Genomic DNA, 19,071 nt, shown 5'->3' on the forward strand with positions numbered 1-19,071 from the left:
AACTTGATTAGAGGGACAACTAAGGACATTCCAAACAATTACTCAGTTGTAAGAATGTGTGGTTTCCGAGTATCCCTGGAGCCGGCAGGTTACTTGATTAGTGTGGGTAGAGTGATAAACTGGGCAATTTAAAAAAATATATATAAATAAATAACTCATTTTGTGAGAACAGCTACGATTTCGTATTGCCTCTGAAGCCAACAACAGACTTGATTAGCTTTTCCTGAAGTGCTTATGTTTTATTTGAGATGGAACGTTATTGATTTTCAAGGTTACAATCTCTCCTCCTTTTTCTTAAGATTGCTGACCTATATAAGAAGCAGCACCAGATCCAGAATCAGGGAGACAAAGTCGACATGGAGGACTACTATTGACCTGAACGCAACATCATTAATAATCCTCAATAAATCACTTCTTTGATATCAGGCTGAATGTAAATAAATAGATTTTTTTGTCAACTTGTGCTTGTGATGTGTAATATTTTAGTTGAAACTTGCATGCAGTAGTCGAGCTACGTTTAGGCGCGTTGCATGTGTTTGTGTGAGCATGTGGGGGTGATTTCGCATGTGTTTGCTCATTTGCGTGGGTCTGTGTGCGTGTGACTGAATTTCCAAAATGTCCGCCTCCTACTCGTCGCTGTTGTTGCTGCTGAATGGAAATCAAGCAGGCAGCAGAGCAGAAAATATTGAAAATGCAAATATGGAATGAGGTGTGCCTCAAAGCCTGTGTGTTATCATACTCCAATGTGTATTGGTCCAGACTATTGCAGAGCAGTCCAGGTTGCTTAAAAGTTGCTCCTGGACATTTTCTCCCAACTTTGTTTTTACATAAATCTCACAATGCACCAGACCTAAAAATATTGAAATAATGTCATTTACATTTACCTTCCAGTGGACTTAATTAATGTGAGCCTCCATAATAGAAATCAATGACTTAATAGATAATTAGTCTTCCGTGGTCGTCATCAGTGTTATACTGCCCCCCGTTTGCCAAGTTAACTATTATGTTTCATCCAGTGCGATATTATAGTGTGGGCAAACGTATTAAACTTGCATCTCAAAGCACCACTGTACATAATGATGTGGTGATTATGATTATTTTTTTCAGTCATAACGAGAGGAAAGGGAATTCTTACCTAAAGCACCTTTGCCTCATGGTGCCAAGATAGTCTAGTGTTTTTTTTTCTTGTTGTTTTATTTTTTTGTGTAATGAAAGGTACCTTTAACACTGTTCTCAGTTGGCCGGAATGGTCTTCTATTGCTGGTCGCCCATGAATCAAGGTTGCATGATAATTTATTAATTTGAAGGCCTTCCTCTCCCCCTTGCCAGTAATTTTACCTTGAGTGGAAGACCTGCATGGCTGGGTTAGAAAGACCAAATAGTCAGCTCACCTCAGAGCTTTTCTAGAAGCATATATGTGCTGTTTTATCTCATGGGCTTCCTGTAGGAGGCTGCCGTCCCAGCACTTTTGCCGGTCATGGTGTCTGTGTCTTGCACTCCCAATGTCCTCTTTGTCCACTCTGCAAACAAAGACTTTGTTCTCCTCCGCCTCCTTGTTCATCCTTCCATCCATCCCTGCTCATCTCTGCTAACAAAAGCTTTGTTCACCTCCTCATCTGTCCAGCCCTCCTCATCCCTCCATCTTGGCGCTATCTGTGACATCGCTGCCATTCCAGGACGTGAGGGAGAGAGCAGGAGGCACACACGCAGCAATTGTCCCAAGCCCAGGGCCTCGGAATATCAATAGTGTTTTTCTTCATGCCGTTGGCCATTAACCTTTAGGATCTTATCGTGTTTGGCACTTTCTTGCCTTGCTCACCAAAGCCTTCCCTGCAAACTTCTTCACATGCCCCCCAAAAAACCTAGTAGTATAGGCTATGCATGTCAGTTTTTTAAAATTAAAAATAAATAAAAAATTATATAAATAAAATTCAGTTATGTTTTCCCCCTAATTGTGTCCCTGTTTTTATGTATCCACTTCATTCTTGTATTCTGACAACGATCCGTGACTTTGTGCTGAAATTATCTTCATGTCCACGTGACTCGAGGACTGACTTACTGGAATCGAATGCCAATACAAATGATTCCATGTCTACGCATGTCTTTATTGAGTGTTTTTTGTAGCGCGTGTGAGCAGGTGTGGTCGGTGCGCATTGCAGAGTTAACATGCCCAACATTTGTAGACCTTTCCTCACTGCCCAGACCATAATATTTTCGTCAAATGTAACTGAATCAGAATTGGTTTATGAACTCTTTGTCACATGACTGAAACTGCTCACCGCTCATTTGCTACATAATTCACTGTAAAGCCACAATATAACCTTTTGCGGATACAAGTTAAATACTATGATATCAAGAATATCTTGACGTAGTTTATCCCTATTAGTCATTTATAATCACTGTTCCAATATATGAAAACAAGATCCAAAGTTAAATGAAATTGAATGTGCGCTTTCTACTCGGGAGTGTGGAAAATATGGTAACTATAATTCTTTTTATCAACTGTGGTTTTGTAGATACTTTATTGTGAGAGAAATAGATTAATAAGAGTAGCATGAATTCAAATGGGAAAAATATATTTGCTTTTCATACAAATTAGTTTTAGTCAGACTTTTTGAAAAGACGAAACATGAAAACGATTGTCTAGATTAGTGTAGTTATTGTGATTGCGTTAATCCAAGTTGGTTTAGTGTAGATCAAAATCAGTTTTATATCATTCAAAATGTTGCCCTTCCAAGGTTCACACTACCCTCCTTCATCAATGCACACACACAGAAGTCACTTAGATCCGTACAGATGACCACCAATCTGCCATGATTTTTTTTGCACAGTTTGGACCAGAGATATGGCAGATGGTCCGGTTCATTGTGCGGTGACGTCGGCAGACTCCGTCAGGAGAGGCAGTGATTCGTCACTGGTGGACAAAATGTCTGCAGTCGGCCCCCTCCTGGGATCTGCGAGCAGGAAAGGGGTGCCAAAATGACCATGATGATCAAGACCTCCTTGTCTTCCTAGTTTTCCACTATCATTACTCATGTTTCCCTCAGGTGTTTAAATCATGACTAATGACTGCTACTAAATTTCAGTGCCTTTTTCCCACCTCAATTCTCTTGATTCCAAACTGTTGGATGCAAAATGTTCTTCGTATCCCTTCTATATCAGCTATTACTTCTTTAAGTAGGTATCCACTTTGAGATACAGTTTTAAGCCGAAATTACCACTGGTGTCCTTTTTGGTTTTTGAATGTGGAACTAGGTGTTATAGTTTTTTGTTCATACTCGTCGGAACCACCACTTAGAAACATACATTTTATGGTTTGTTCCTTGTATGATGTTTGGTTTCAATGAACCGGACGGAAGACTTGTCGCTTTGCCTTGTTGCCGTTAATTTTCTTTGTTCTTGTTGTCCTAGCCCAGGGATGGGCAAACTATTGCACAAAGGGCCGCTGTGGGTTTTCATTCCAACCCATAAAGAGGACACCTTTTCACCCATGTAGTGTCCTACAAGTGCAATCAGTGGATTGCAGTCAGGTGCTTCTTGTTTTCTGCACAAATCTCATTGGTCAAAGTGTCTGGGCAGGATTGGTTAGAACAAAATCCTGCACCCACAGTGGCCCTCGAGGACTGGTTTGCCCACCCCTGTACTAGCCTCAACTCTCTGGGCCAGCCGCGGCGACACGTTCTAGCGTGGGGGGCTTCAATGCACGTCTTTGTCCGTCCCGGCGGGGCAGGAGAAAGCGCCATTGAGGTCTTGACCCGGGCTCCGTCCCCCTCGCGCTCCATTGTATCAGCAGGAATCTAGCGGGAGGCACTCCAAAGACTTTATGGCCTTTGTTTTGACTTCAGAGTGGACTGGACCGCCTTGACCTGGATCTAAATGCCCTACCGCGTCACTTAGCGCCCATTATGCTACCAACAGAAAACTTATGTCAATTACTTCAATTTTTTTTGTTATTTTAAGTTAACTGTTTTACTGCCAGCATGTGTAAATTATTTGACAAAGCTTAGGAAAATGGCTAGTAAAATACACATTTGACCCCTTAACGCTGTAGTACTCTCAGAAAAAATGTCTTGGTCTTCTATTTCTGTGAATGGGAGCCAAAGAATTTAATGCTTCAGAGTGGCAGAGACTGCACTAAGGTTAGGTCAAGGTGATTTAGATTAGTCTGATTTGGTCTTATGCAACCCAAGGTATGGCTCAGTGTCGTCAAAAATTGTGTATCCAAGATGCTCCAAGGTAATCTTGGGTTATCCCGTGTCATCTAAGGTTGTATTAGGTAGTCTATAGTCCAAAGTGGCATAGAGTATTCTGTGATCATTTGGTCCAGAGCAGTCTGAGCTGGGCTATGAGTTTCTAAATTGGTTTACAGTGATTTAGTTCCTTGGTCGTTTGGAGTGGTCAAACTGGATTGGAGTCACCCATTTTGATCCAAGGTAGTGTAGCACGATCCAAAGTTCTTTTAGTTTGACCTGGGTGTTATAAGGTGGTGAAGTTATTTATCTGCGGTCACTTAGGATTGGTTCAAACCACTGTTGATGTGTCCAAGGTGATTTAGGTTTCAATCTATGGGTCCATCCAAAGGTTAATATAGGCTCGAGCTCTGACTCATTTGAAAAGCTCCAAATGATATTTTTAATTCAATGTTCCATACTTTCTTCTAAAATGGGGGGAGAAAACTAACACCCCTTGGATAAAATATATTTTTCTAGAAAGAGGGAAGGGGAAAAACAAGAATTAATATCTTGGTCATGTCGCTAATAAAAAGAACCCTGCTAAAGGTGGTTAGTGCGAGGTTGGTGTAGTGATCCAGAGACATCTGGGTTTACTCTAGTGTGGTCAACAATGACTTCAATTATGGTCTGAGGTGACCTTGATTGATCCAAGTTAATATAGAGATTTCCATCAGTGATCCAAAGCATTTTAAAGTTGTTTTGTGGTGGTTTAGAGTGGAGAAAGCAAGGTTAGGCTAGTCCAAGGTCATGCAATGTGTTCTGGGGTTCTCTGAGATTGGCTTGTGTATTTAAAATCACAGTTTGCCCAAAGTCAAGCAATTTTACAGTAAATTTCACTTCCTATCTTACACTTGAGGGGTTAACCTTAGCTCCTCTATCCCCAGGAGGGTTGGGCCGTGCTAGGGACTACTGTCCGGCATGGCCCCCGGAAAGGGGTGGAGGAGGGTTCCCGGTGGCAGTGGTCAAGTGAGGGGTGTGTCCCCCTATATAGACAAGGCACGGCGTCAGGCCTCCTATTGCTGTCGTGTGCTTCTTAGCCCTATCCTTCATCCTCTTCTAAGCGTGCTCTTCTTCAGAGGGGGATCGCTCCTGTGTCTGTGTGCGTTTGGTCACTGGGAAGTCCACGGTAGCCACATACCATCATGTTGACCCTGGTGGCGCTGGCGTCCCTCCTCGTTCTGGCTGCAGGTGAATAGCAATTTCCTCATGTTGTCATATGGTGAACCATGTACTTGCATCACGTAGTGAAAAACAATTATGATTTTGCTAGAGAGAAAAGTGGCAAAAGATGTTTTCTGCTTTCGTGTTTAATTTTTAGATTAACTTAAATTGATTATATGTTTTCCATATGGACAGTAAGTGCATTGGATCTCCAAATTAAGTAAGAATGTTATGCAGGAAAGCTTACTTTTGTGCTTTTGACAAAAAATAATATTTGGAGGGAGTATGAGACCTTTTTTTAATTGAACATTGCTGATACTGAGTGTGAGTGTAACCATTTATCATCGTTATTTTTTTAGTTATTATTTGATGCAACTGGGAAGCAAGAGGATTCACTGACTTAACTTGAATGAACTATACTTGATGTTTTTCTTTCGAACGTTCACATTAATATCGTCCGTGTTACAATTTGACTCGACACTATCAAACTTATTGGTTTTTCCCTTTTGTTGAATGTTATTAAGATGTTTCTCCACACGCTTAGATTCTTGACAGCGTCATATTTCCTGGGTGGTGAAATATTGATTTAGTGCCTGAAAGCCAATTAGCATCAATCATATTCCATGAGGTACTTGTGACACATTCAATATTTTCTCACTGCATTATGCCAAAATTGCAATGATAATGTATAAACTCACTACTCCTCATTTTTAGTTGACTACTTATTTTCTGGTCTTTTTTCCGGCTGACTTAACACAAATCTGAGGAAACAGTATCTGTTTTCTGCTTTTCCAATAGACAATGTTCATCGAAAGCTGAGGTTTCCATTAGTTTCTGCCCTGATAGAGACTTATACTTACCGTTTTTTTACTATACCACTACTGTGTACTGAATAAAACTATTTCAAAATGAACTACTCCGGCTCACTGCGTAATAACTTGTGTGCTAAGAGACATGAAAAGCAAAAACAAAGAGCGCAAATGTCCTCTATTGGCTAACTCGGAACCTACAGGCAACAATAGTTCTGCAATTCACTAATGTAATTAATCATCCCTGAGGAAAAAAATCAGGCTTTAGGGGGGTGATGCATATTCTTCTCCCTAAATTTTCTCAAAAAATGTTATGTGATTAGTCCATGAGTAAGTTACCAATTTCAAGTGCGCGATTAACTAATGTAATTAATCAGACCTTCAACAACAACAAAAGAAAGACATTGGGCTCTTAGAATCAAGTATATACATCCCTGCAATATACCTACCAAATTTACTAGTGATCTGTTCACTAATAGCAGAGGAGTTGCGATTCTAGTTAATGTACTCCCAAGAAGAACAACAAATTTAGCTAGAATTTAAGATTAATATCCAGGCGGTCTAAAAATACAAATGCAATATACACCTTTCCTTTGCAACCAAATACTGGGCATTTCTGGTCTAAAACTCATTCATTCATTCCTTTTCTGAACTGCTTATCCTCACAAGGGGTGTGGGGGATGCAGGAACCTATCCCAGCTAACTAACCAGGCGGGGGAAACCCTGAATTGGTGGCCAACCAATCGTAGGGCAATCATTCATGCCCAGACTCATACCTAGGGGCAATTTAGACTGTTCAGCCAGCCTACTTTGCATATTTATGAGATGTGGGAGGAAACCGGAGTACCTGGGGACATCCCACGCAAGCCTGGGAGAACATGTAAACTACACACAGTGAGGACCGACCTGGGATGGAACCCTCAAACCCTAGAACTGTGATGTTGATGCGCTAACCACTCCCACCGGGCTGCCATTTCTAGGAACTTTACTTCAATATTTAGGCACTGTTAGAATGTAGCATATATATATGTATAGATGCTGTAAAGTTCCCGAACGAGGGCTAGTGTCCCTTTTTTTGTCCATGATATCCCAGAAACTACTACGTTTTCAATAAACAAGACTCTGTCTGCTGTGATAGTATTTAAATGAGGAACCTGGAATTTTTCAGCTTCAGGTACTGAAATTCTATATTTTTTTATGATAGGGACTTTTGGAGAAGCCTTTACAGCAGGGGTGTCAAACTCATTTTTTTGTCGCGGGCCACATGGTAGTTTCGATTACATCTGGAGGGCCGTTATGTCTTCCAACTAGGCTGCCAAAATTAATTGATTAATAAATTGACAGCTTTCTCGATCGTGCTAATCAATAGATCATTTTTGGACCTTCAAATTAGTACAATTTTTTGCAATTATTGATTTAAAATGAGGAAACACAGGAAACAATCTTCATTCTTCATTTGAATTTCATCATAAAGTTGGCACTCATCATTTACTTTCTCAGGCCACACAAAATGATGCGGTGGGCCAGATTTGGCCCACGGGCCGCCACTTTGACACCTGTGCTTTACAGTGTTTTATGAGTGGGAAAACAGTCTAAATAAATTTTGTGGGTAGCTGGAACCTTTTATTTTGATGATATACCCACAAAGTGACTGTTGGTTTTTGGTTTGCAGTGCCCAAGCCATCCGAGGCCATTGTGATTTATACGGGCTGGGAGCGTCACGCGCTGGTGGGCAGTGATGTGCGACTGTCTTGCTCCTTCTTCTCGTGGCGATGGACGTCCGAGGACGTGTCCTTCTCGTGGACATACAGACCCGATGGATCCAGGGACAGCATTTCTGTAAGACACATGCATATGACACTGTGACCTAAACCAGTGGAAACGAACCCTCGACCCCGGAACTGTGACGCTAACGCACTTACCACTCGATCACCAAGCCGCCCATAATTAAAAATAAATAATCTAAATTAAAACATAAATGAGGACAAGGGGTGTCTTAAAAAGGTTGGAACCATATTTGATAAAGCAATGGAATCATGATTTCTGTCAGCCAATGAGTGATGCGTGAATATCAATGACCACAAGTGTCATACATACAAATGGCACTTTGAAAAATATCACGACAACACTTGTAGCACTTTGCTTGCATGTACTTGTAATCTCGCCTTTTTGCATTCTGGCCTCAGCCGCTTGTCGCGTTCTTATCAGATTCTCTCGTCTCGTGGCGTTACTCCTGTAATCTGGTTTTTCATCTCTCACCACCCTTTCGTCCTCCTACTCTATTATCTCAACCACCTTTCGAAATTGTCCTGGGTTGGCCTCGTTAGCATTTCTCTAGTGAGAGACATGTTCCCATTGCTTCTAGCAAAGACGAAAAACAAACATTCCTGAAGAATAGTCTTTAAAAATACCACATTTTCTAACACCTTTTGATTGGAAGGCCGTGCCTTGATAGCGATATGAGTTAATTTAGTATTTGAATAGATCAAGGGTGTCAGACTCGGGTTGGTTCGCGGGCCGCGTTAACGTCAACTCGATTTCATGTGGGCCGGACCATTTTAGATATTAATATTTAGATATTTTTTTTAAATAAATGGATTAAAAGAACTGGATTAAAAGCCCTGAATATTCAGTTTTTATAGATCTAAAACAATGTTTATTGTATCTTTTTTTAAATATGTTTTTAGATTTTACAAAATGATTTTTGAACTAAAAACACAGAAAAAATTGATTAAAAATTACAATTATTGATTTAAAAGGGGGAAAATCAGGAAATGTAATATACATCTATACTCTTCATTTTAATTTGATCCTAAAACAGAAAGTCGGCACTCATGATTTACTTTCCCGGGCCACACAAAATGATGCGGGGGGCCAGATTTGGCCCCTGGGCCGCCACTTTGACACATGTGGAATAGATCTTATGATAGTTCATTATTTATCGCAAAAAAACCAACAACAATGGAACAAACTAAAACGAACTAAATTATTACATTGTATTATATTATCTTTGAAAATTTGGCTTTATTGACATTTTTCAGTTGATTGGTTATGAGTTTAAATATGATGTGCATACCAAAAATAAAACAAGCCAAAGTAATGTAAAACGCCCCATCAAAAATTATGGAAAGCTATTTAGGATATTTATTACAAATCCCCCAAATTGAAAGTTTGCTTTTTTGTGTGTCATATCATATTGATGTACATCTAAAGAAATATATTCTCTCAAATATTTTCATACATTTAAAAAAAACTTCTCAACCATGAAATAATAACCAATCACTGTTAGTAGTGTAAAGAATACATCTTTTTACTCGACATTAGACGTAATATATTCAATCAAAGACTTATTCAATCATTTGTCAATTTGACAAATGATTGAATAAGTTGTATTTGACTCAAAATACATTTTGGCTGTTTTTGTCAATGTTTGCATTTTTTACTGAATTCAATGGAATATTGAGACTGTTCCTTGTTTATCAATTCTAAATACAATATGGTGCTTACAATGAGTAATTGAATAACAACATACGTAGATTTATTTCATCATAAATGTTCTTTATGTGGCTGTTAACAAAGAATCCCAACTGAATTCATTATGAATGGTAAAGTGGATGTAGCAGTGATATTTGAATGTCGTTAATTCTGGGTGTTGACGGCATTTCAGATCTTCCACTACACCAGAGGCATGGCCTACCTGGATAACAAGGGTCCCTTCAGGGATCGGCTGGAGTTTTTGGGAGACCCATCCCGCCGCGACGGCTCTATCCTGCTTAAGAACTTGGAGTTCAGCGACAATGGAACCTTCACCTGCGACGCCAAAAACCCACCCGACATCGTGGGCAGGGCCTCGAGTGTGCGCCTGCTCGTATTTGAAAAAGGTCAGAGTTGGTATGATGTTTTGATTTTCTTTTCAAAGACTAGTTTGATAAGAACTTTATATCATGTTGACTTTTTAGAAAAAATACAAGAAGGGGAGACAAATAGATTCAAAGAATTGCCAATTAAACAAGAGATACGTCCACAATTGGGGATTGTTTTTACTATTTTGAAAATTGGAAGACTTTGACTGGGATGCAGACGTGTTATCCAGCGTGCTGCCATCATTGATTCCTTAAGAACTGCATGAATAATGGATGACCTCGTGTCTCTTTGGGAGTCGTCGGACGTAATCTTGGAGATGTTATCTCTTGCTTTGCGCCTGACCTTCTTCTTCTCCTCCACAACTTTGGAGCTCTTTGTACGCTAGTTCTAGTTCTACTAGTGCTTCACCCCCGAACGTGGACACCACACTTGATGAACCTGACTTTTTTGACACCACTTGTGACTTTTTGTATGTGGCTCCTTTTTAAATTGTTCGTTATTTTCTATTAGTGGCTTTTGCTACAGCACCCTCCTTGACCCTTTTGAGGATAAGTGGTACAGAAAATGGTTTTTTTTCCCAGTCAGTTTTTTGAACCAACTTGATTTTCTGTGTTTATTTTCATCTTTTTTTTACTCACAGTATAAATCGCTTGTTATATTATTGTCACATTTTTTTACGGTACTTTCTTGTTGAGGGTTTTTTTATTGCCAAATTTTACAATCCTTTTCCTCACTTATCAACACTTTATTTTTGCTCTTCCTTTGCATTTGCTCTCTGTCACTTCACATGTTTTATCAGCTTTTTATGGTCACCTTTTTAACGCCCCGTTTTTACCACCACTTTTTGTTTGGAGCGTGTCAACATCACATTTTTTTCTCCCTATTTTTAGTTTTCGTCACTTGTTTACACGCTTACTGTTTTCTCCATCACTGATTGTTTTCTAACCTTCATTTTCTCTTGCACTTTTTTTTTTATCGCCAGAATTTAACACTTAAAAAAAGTAGCGTTACATTTATACTGCTACTTGTGAAAGGGCACTTTTGCATGCTTAACTTTTTGTATTGCTTCTTTTGTACTGTCACCTTTAGATTAGTCACATTTGCTTAGTTATCTACAGGCGATCATATTTATTGGATCACTTTTCATGCATGTGCGGTCGTTTGGTCGCCGGTCTTTTGGTCGCCGTCTTTTGGTCGCCGGTCTTTTGGTTGCCCGGACCACGACAACGGGCGACCAAAAGACCGGCGACAAACAAGGTAAAACAACACGGTCTGCGCATCAATAAAAGCCAACAATGTCCCTGAGCAGTTTCACTGAGCGGACGTGTGAGTGTATAAGAGTTTGTATGTACATGAGTTGTCCCCTTAGGAAGGGATGTCAGTCAGGGTCTTAACAAGTTCTCCAACAAAACACAATAAAAGTACGGGAAATTTGGAGCTTTTCTTTAGCCTAATAATTAATAGGGCATTAAGTATGACTAAATAATAATTCGCAGTTTGTATTTAGGGAATTTGAGCAACGATTTAAATGGTAATTATCAATAACCTTCCGGGCGACAAAAAAAGACCGGCGACCAAACGACCGAGTACCCTTTTCTTGTACAACTAGTAATTTTGTACTTTCAGGTTTGAAACTGTCCCTTTTTTTACTGTTACACCCGCTTAGATGCTTTTAGTAACTCTCTCATCATCTTCCTCCGCAGTGCCCATCCAAGCGGGCGTGATCACGGGTTCCATCATTGGTGCGGTGCTCGGCCTGCTGCTGCTCATTGTGGTCATCTACTACCTGATGCGCTTCCTAGTGGCGCGCCGCGTCTTCAGCCTCAGCGTCAGGTCAGTGAGCGGCCTGGCGCTTAAACCACGGCTGCGTGGCCGCTTCGGCCTGTCACTCCACCCCGAACCCCTGCCGGGCACCGAGACCTGCGTGGCGGCCAAGTAGCTGCCGCGATCCAATAGTTCAGGACCAAAGTGTTTGCCTGCCCAAGTTTTAGGATTTGTACCCTATAAACTCAATTGATTTTGGGTGCCCTGGCATTATGAAAAGAACCCTGTTGTTTTACTTATTTTTTTTCCTATTATCCTTCTCAGGGTTCTGTATATCATCACACTCTTAAAAGCCATATCATTTAATTACGAATAATTTCAAAATTGTTTGGAAATTCACTAAGTGTTTCATATTTTTGTGTTTCCTGAAAAATCAGAAAAAAATAATTTAGGCAATTATTTTAAGAAGCCAACAATTGCGAGAGAATCCATGTTTTTGTAAATGATCAAATTGCTCTTAGGGTTATCACGGACTGATATTATTTTTTTGTCTATTTATTTGAAAGACAAGAATCCTATTGGTTTGGTTGACCTTGCTAAACTGGTAAAATATGAACGTACTAAATTGTCCTTTTTCTCTGATGGTCCATTGATGTTTTCTATGGTTTCTCAGCCTTAACTTAAAGCAAGAAGCTCTTTGCTTTTGAGTGTAGTGACAGTATGAAAATTTGGCACGCAGTGAGAGATTTAGCTCGATCGCTATCTTGATCTCCGTGTAATCCAGCGGCTAATCTGGCGCGACCGTCATTCTGGTAGTAGATTAGTGTTAGCGGCAAGACGTCCTGACTTTTATTTGTTTTTTTGTTTTGTTTTGTTTTGTCCTCCAGCAAACACGGCAAGAAAAAGAAGGAGGGATCACAGCAGAGACAGGCAAGTTCAACACACACTGCACTTGTCTGGTTTCACTTACTCCCCATTTTCCTCATCCAATCACAAGGCACCTTCACGAAATAGAGCAAGACAGGAAAAAGCAAGCAGCACAATTGATTTGAAGTCCTTTAAATTGTATGGATCCGTGCATTAAGCTCCCTGACTGTCATTTTTTGATAATAATCATGTCTCAAAACCACATGACCAATGGATATTGATTATGCTTTTAAAAAAAAAAAAAACAAATCCTACAAAGTTAGACATTAAAAAAACACATTGATATTGAGGAATATATCCATGTTCACCCTTCATAATGGAATCATTCAACCCATTACATGAGCATTCAAGGAAATCTGTTTTGACTCATTTTAATTGAATCAATTTTGTTTTATTGAAACTTTATTAAAATATGTCTATATGTATATATATATATATGTATATATATGTGTATGTATATATATATACACATGTATATATACATACATACACATATGTATATATACATAGATATATGTATATATATATATATATACATACATACACATATGTATATATACATATATATACACGTATATATACATATCTATCTATCTATCTATCTATCTATCTATCTATCTATCTATCTATATATATATATATATATATATATATACACATACACACTAGTATAGATGTAAAAAAAAAAGAAGAAAACTGAGGGGGGCGCCAAATTGCCTCTATCACTCGTTGTCATCTCTCTAGCTCGTCGGCCTCTTCCACCCCAATGTGGCCCCCTACTTGCTTCTTTTTTTTTCTTCTATTAACTGTCAGATGATTGTCAGGTTACTCTCCAGTGCCACCGGGTAAGCGCGTGCATGAGCATGTGCGCAGGACATTGTGGTCGTTGCCTGGTTGCCGTGACGACGCTGTCACACATGTCATCTAACCAGTTGGGGTTTTTTGTTCTTTGTTATTTATTCATATATTCCAACACACACACACACACTGCGCGCCTGTGGCACTTGACATACGCAATTGCGCATACACACGCACAGTGGTTCTCACAGCCACATACACACAAGCAAATGTGCCTCTTCACATTCTCATCCACAGAACACACATGCACACAACCATCTAAATGCACATATGAGCAAACACAGTATACTTTCATATACTGTACACAATGATCTGGATGCACACATGCACAGATGCAACCCATTCTCTTACATACACCCCACATACCAAGTTGCGTAATGGTGATTGCAAGCGTGCTGAATCGATCAGAGCTTGTCTTCCTTTCCCTTCCTCCCACATGACCTTTGACCCACCCTACCACAACCATCTCCAATCCCTAGGACTGGATGGGCACCCCCCCCTTCCTTTCTCTTCTCCTTTAGGTCATGTGATGCGACTGGACAGGAAATCACTAGCACTCACTCTTCATCTTCTCCCTCCTCCCTGAGGCTTTACTTCCCACTCTGTTTTAGCCTCCAGGGGCAGAAGGTCTGGACCACCGTGGTTTCGGATGCCTCCGCATCCTCTTGTTCTTCTTCCTCCCACTGACGATCAGAGTCCAATTAGAGGCATTCGGCAGGGGGTTGATTCTAGACCACAAGAGTGCTCATCAAGCGGATGCTTTTGTGTTTTGAACTCACTCGCCGCCAGCAGTCGATCCTTTTATAGTGCTCATACTGAGACGGATGATTCGGTAAAGGCGGCTGTCATGCATGACTCTTCCACTTTTATGTGGTATAGTTAGTCTAATTACATATCATTTCATAGACAGACAAATTGGGAGTACAGTATACCATATGCGACAAGAAAAACGTTATTTTAGGGCTAAAAATGGTTAAAAGTTTATCTCATAAAATTCAGATTTATATAAGTGAAACCTTTTCCAATTATGACAGGAAAAATTTATCCTTGAAGGAGTCTTCAAAGGGAAAGTTTGCTTTAATATTTTCAATTTTAAGTAATCTCTGAGGGAGACCAGCTGTAATTCTTGCTATATTGTTGGCGTAAAATATGTTTTTTAATATCGTTTTCAAAATAAGATGACAATGTTATGATAGTTATTTAAATGAAAAGTGGCAATCCTACAACACTTAAGTCCTATTTATATGTATTAAAAGTTGTGTGTTTTCTAGAACAGGCATGTAGAAAGCCTAGAAAACCCACATATTTTACAAAATAAAGTATACCAGTACCTGGACAAGGTCACTAGGTACTGCGAGATGCTGTCATAAAAGTACTCGTGTCCATCTAGCACCAAAAACAGGTTCTAGAAGGAAAGGTTCTGATCTTTTGAAACTAAAGTCATAGAGGAGAACTTTGAGAGTGCATACTGTCAAATTCAAAAAAAGACTACCTCTCTGACCTTAACCTTTACTACCTCAAAATTTAATCACCTCCTGTTTCATATTACAAACATACCATACATGTTTGACAGTATTCCATGTATTCGTCTGTGTTATCTTGAGCACAAACGTACAGAGATAGACTTTAGGCACAAGTAAAGTCCAACAAATTTCTTGCAAGAATACAGTCATTACTACACGTCACTGATGGTGTGACAGCATGCGATCGATTCCCTCTCAGTGGTGGTTGTGAGTGCAAATGGTTATCTGCCCGTATGTGTGCACCCGGCGACTGACTGGCGACCAGTTTAAAGTGGTCAATTGTAATTTTACAAAAAAAGGAGAACTTACCAGAATCAATACCTTTTTTGATAAAAAAAAAGTTGGGATTTCACAAAAGGAGGAAAAAAGAAAGTACGATCCAATTATTATCTGCAATTTTTTTGCTGACTTGTGTGATGAATTCCACAGATATTTGGAACCCACCTGTCAATGTGTCCCATCCTAATGCATGGTTACCTCTTTTGTCCCTCCGCCCCTCTCCAGCTCTGGACACCGCCTCCTCTCACTCTTTCTCCCCGCCCTTAAAAGGAAGCCCCACCCTACTTCTCACCTTCTTGAGCCTCTTCAACTTTTTTAAAAATGTTTTTCTCTCCCCTTCACCACAGCGCCTCCCGCTCTAAAACCGTCCCCGCCGCCCCCCAGCACTCCTTTCCTCCTCAAGTGACTCTCCACCCCTGTTCTGCCCCCACCCCCTCTCTCCCTGCTCCCACACAGGGCTCTGCACCGCCGGCCGACACCGCCAAGCCTAAGGCCTCGGAGAAGAAGAAGCTGGAATCTCGCAAGGAACGCAAATAGGATACGGGGTCGGGCCGGGGCACGCTTCTGGGGCGATTGCTCCGGCCCTGGCGGGATGGGCGGATGGGCGGAAAGGAGGGGGCGTCGGCAGTCGAGGAGGCCGCCGGCCGGGTGCTTATGACCATCGATCTGGAGCTGACGCGTAAGAACGGCCAGGAGGGCTTGGTCGGCGGCCACCCCGAAGTGCCCGGCCTCCTTTCTCGGTTCGCCCGGCGACTGGCCCTCAAATAATTGGGAGGGGGGCCCCGAGTGGAAGGGGGCCCCTTTAACAAATGATTGCAACTGTATCTACATGGATATTTATGGTCCCCGATGTCGGCGTTATCTAGTTTTGATGAGACTGATGCCCCCTTGCTTGCGCCTTCAACCTAAATGGGTTGCCGCCCTTCTTCCTGCCCCCACTGCCAATGTTTTAAAATTCGCTTCTAACCACTGTGTCTCCTCTCTCTCTCTTTTCCCCCCCACCCTTCTTCTTTTCTTAGATAAAGGTCTGAATCCTCCGTGACGCCTCCGCCTTTTTAGTCTGCCTGACGCACCCCCCTTTCCCCATCTTCTCCTTTCTACTCTGCCGTCATTACTCGCCATTATCTCTCCTCTGTTAAGGCAGGCTAGAGGAAGAATAGACACCCCCCTTCCCTCTCCTCCCCCCCTCGCCCCATCGCCGCTCTGTCAGTGGTAGCGTCAAATAATTTCTTTGCAGGAGTCCCTTTATGCACTTACCGGGCCAAGCGTAAAAAAAAGAAGTGTTTAAGGCCTAACGACGGTCATAACCGGTGCCGCGGGAACCTGCCGGACACCCTTCGGGACGGCCCGTCGTCCCCTTAATCTTCTTCCCTTTATGACTCAATCTGGCCGAGAAAGCATGGGGTGAGTTTGCGGATAGACTGCAGGGCACGAGAGAGAGAGAAAGAGAGAGATGGAAAGTGGATTTGTGTCACCTTAGTTAAATCTTCACGATCATGAGATTTCATTTGGGGAAAGTCAGAAAGTTGTGAAGACAGAGTTACACATTTTAAAAGGAAATGCATTCAGATATTCAGAGAAAAATGTAGAAAATGCCTTTAGTGTAAAATGGTGTATAGTTGTATTTTCTTTGTAACATAAGTGAGATTATGGCATGAAATATAAACTAAACTAAAAATATATTGCAAGAATAAAGTTTATAATGAGGTTCCGTTTTGTTTCCGGAAAATTAGATTATAGCTAATTAGTTAAAGTTGCACACACCCCCTAAAAATAATTATTAAAAGCACAAAGAGTTGAACAAAAAAGCTTAAAAATGCCCAAAAATATATATTAGGGGATGAAAAATTCTGCCAAAGTTAGCCAAGGTAAATGCACATAAGGTCACTTTAAGTTGGCAAAAAAAAAGAATATATTCTTTTACTTTAACTCTTGAAGAACTGAATGCTTTCGGTGCATCATAATATCAGAAAAAAATGTAGTAACACCTCTTGATTCAATATGACTTTCCCTCAATGAAAATTTTGCCAATTTTGGTGTTGTCCCGTCCATTCCCTTCTTGGCTGCAGACGGCTACCACCAGACGTTAATGGTGTCTATTTTTGTCGGTCTTTACAGTAACAGCTACAAATTTCTTGGGGGCATCACGTTATCAGTAGCTTGTATTATTCATTCTCCACCATTTTGCACGGTGTTGAAAATAATGTACGTGGAAGGGAGCTGCCTCAAATGTTCCCCCCAAACATTTGACCAGCGTCTGTTGTGTCCTCGCCATGTCTTTTTTTTCTTTCCATCCGCGTTCCGTCGTCTGGCAGCCGCAGAGAATAGGACTTCCCGCGATCCGCTCAGCTCGTTAAGCTTCTCCCTTATCGGACTCACGGCGCCGTCCTTCCTTTGCTTCGACTGGTTTGTCCTTCAAACAACCCAGCTCTCCATTCACTCTCCGGGCGAGCCATGCCATTCTGTTCTCCTTTTTCTCACTGTCCTGTCCTTTGTTCAAAGATGTTCACCTCCAACCCTGACAGGCTTCTGCGCATCAAGCCACATTTCCACCAAAAGGTTAAGTTCAGTTCAACTCATCTTCGAAAGGCCAACTCTGAAACGGCTCGTGCTTCTTGCTCGTTGCCAAAATTGTATTTTTAAATTTCGTAAATGACAAACTATCTTGAAGCTTTAATCATTTCTATTAACTGCCATTAAAAATGGTAGATTTGAACCCATTAGAACTGAAAACCTTCCTTACCAAGATGTGACAAGATGGCTGCTCAAGTTCTTTCACTTTTCTCACCATGTTGCTAGGCGGAATTTCACGTAGGCCAAATTGTTGTGTATATTTATGACTCACCTAGCAACCAACTTGATCCGAAAATTTATAGATTTTTCTTCGTGTTGCGAGACAAAATGTAAGAACTATAAATCTACATGGGTGAGTGAAATTGATCTTAAAAAGACTCAAAACATATTTGTGTAGTGAGCAATACGTAATGTTTTTGAAAGACAAGAGTTGGAACTGAACGATACTATTTCGTGGAAATGTATTTCATCATGTCTGGTTTGCGAAGCTTCAAAGATTGAATTTTTTGTTTATGTACAGCCCGGCAGATATCAGGTTTGGGGGCGACCGAGACTTGAATGTTCCTTTTTGAAAATTCCAAGCTATTTGGAATATTCCTGCTTGTAATATTATTAATTTTAGGAGTGATGTAACATTCCCTCATTTGAATTGACTGTAGCTTTATCTTGATATTTAGTTTTTTTTTTACATTTATTTAATGTAACGCTTGTCCTCAAGCTAATTGAATGTGTAATATGTTGTAGAAGGTACGTAAATAAAACATTTAAGCCTACTGCCTTTGACTTCATAATCATGCTGACAAAGTGGTATTGGAATTTAAACTATAACATCATCATCTGAAGTGAGTTCCTATTTTTTTCTGCAGGAGTCAGAATTTAAACTCACACAAGTTCTGATAATGAGCTTCTCTCGCTCTCTATTTTAATCTAAGCACACTCACGACATTAATGGGACACCAGGGAACTGTTTTAAAATGTGAAAGGAAAAAAGGTCTCCTGTAACATCCAGGTTGATAATCATAATGGGTGCAAGGAGATATGATTTGAGAGGTGTTAATTTCTTTGCGTTGCACCATCACC

General features: G+C 40.6%; 2 protein-coding genes across 5 annotated transcripts in view; both read left to right on the forward strand.

Moving 5' to 3' along the window:
• Positions 1-19,071, forward strand: part of lig1 (ligase I, DNA, ATP-dependent) — a 79,263-nt gene that overhangs the window by 34,702 nt on the left and 25,490 nt on the right. For both annotated transcript variants that reach the window (XM_077615979.1, XM_077615978.1), the window contains one exon: positions 300-453. In XM_077615979.1, coding sequence (XP_077472105.1) covers positions 300-374 — 75 coding nt within the window. In that variant the 3' untranslated portion in view covers positions 375-453. Of the gene's footprint in view, positions 1-299; positions 454-19,071 lie in introns of those variants that run through there.
• On the forward strand, positions 5,099-18,764 carry mpz (myelin protein zero). 3 transcript variants are annotated; one of them, XM_077615981.1, is made up of 6 exons: positions 5,099-5,420; positions 7,875-8,041; positions 9,870-10,083; positions 11,770-11,899; positions 12,718-12,760; positions 15,643-15,834. In XM_077615981.1, exons 1-6 carry the CDS (start codon positions 5,375-5,377, stop codon positions 15,682-15,684), a joined length of 642 nt encoding a protein of 213 aa, XP_077472107.1. In that variant the 5' UTR covers positions 5,099-5,374; the 3' UTR covers positions 15,685-15,834. The 3 variants fall into 3 exon arrangements, with proteins under 3 accessions (XP_077472107.1, XP_077472106.1, XP_077472108.1); XM_077615980.1 differs by lacking the exon at positions 15,643-15,834 and adding an exon at positions 15,874-18,764 and having other exon boundaries at positions 5,100-5,420; XM_077615982.1 differs by lacking the exon at positions 15,643-15,834 and adding an exon at positions 16,437-18,764 and having other exon boundaries at positions 5,108-5,420.

Source organism: Stigmatopora argus, chromosome 12 (assembly GCF_051989625.1).
Source record: "Stigmatopora argus isolate UIUO_Sarg chromosome 12, RoL_Sarg_1.0, whole genome shotgun sequence".
Lineage (NCBI taxonomy): Eukaryota > Metazoa > Chordata > Actinopteri > Syngnathiformes > Syngnathidae > Stigmatopora > Stigmatopora argus.

Excerpts from the sequence above, each read along its gene's own strand:
- mpz (XM_077615980.1), top strand. The coding sequence starts at position 5,375 with ATGTTGACCCTGGTGGCGCTGGCGTCCCTCCTCGTTCTGGCTGCAG. Across the intron at positions 5,421-7,874 it reads CCTCCTCGTTCTGGCTGCAG|TGCCCAAGCCATCCGAGGCC; the intron begins GTGAATAGCAAT and ends TTTGGTTTGCAG. Across the intron at positions 11,900-12,717 it reads GTCTTCAGCCTCAGCGTCAG|CAAACACGGCAAGAAAAAGA; the intron begins GTCAGTGAGCGG and ends TTTGTCCTCCAG.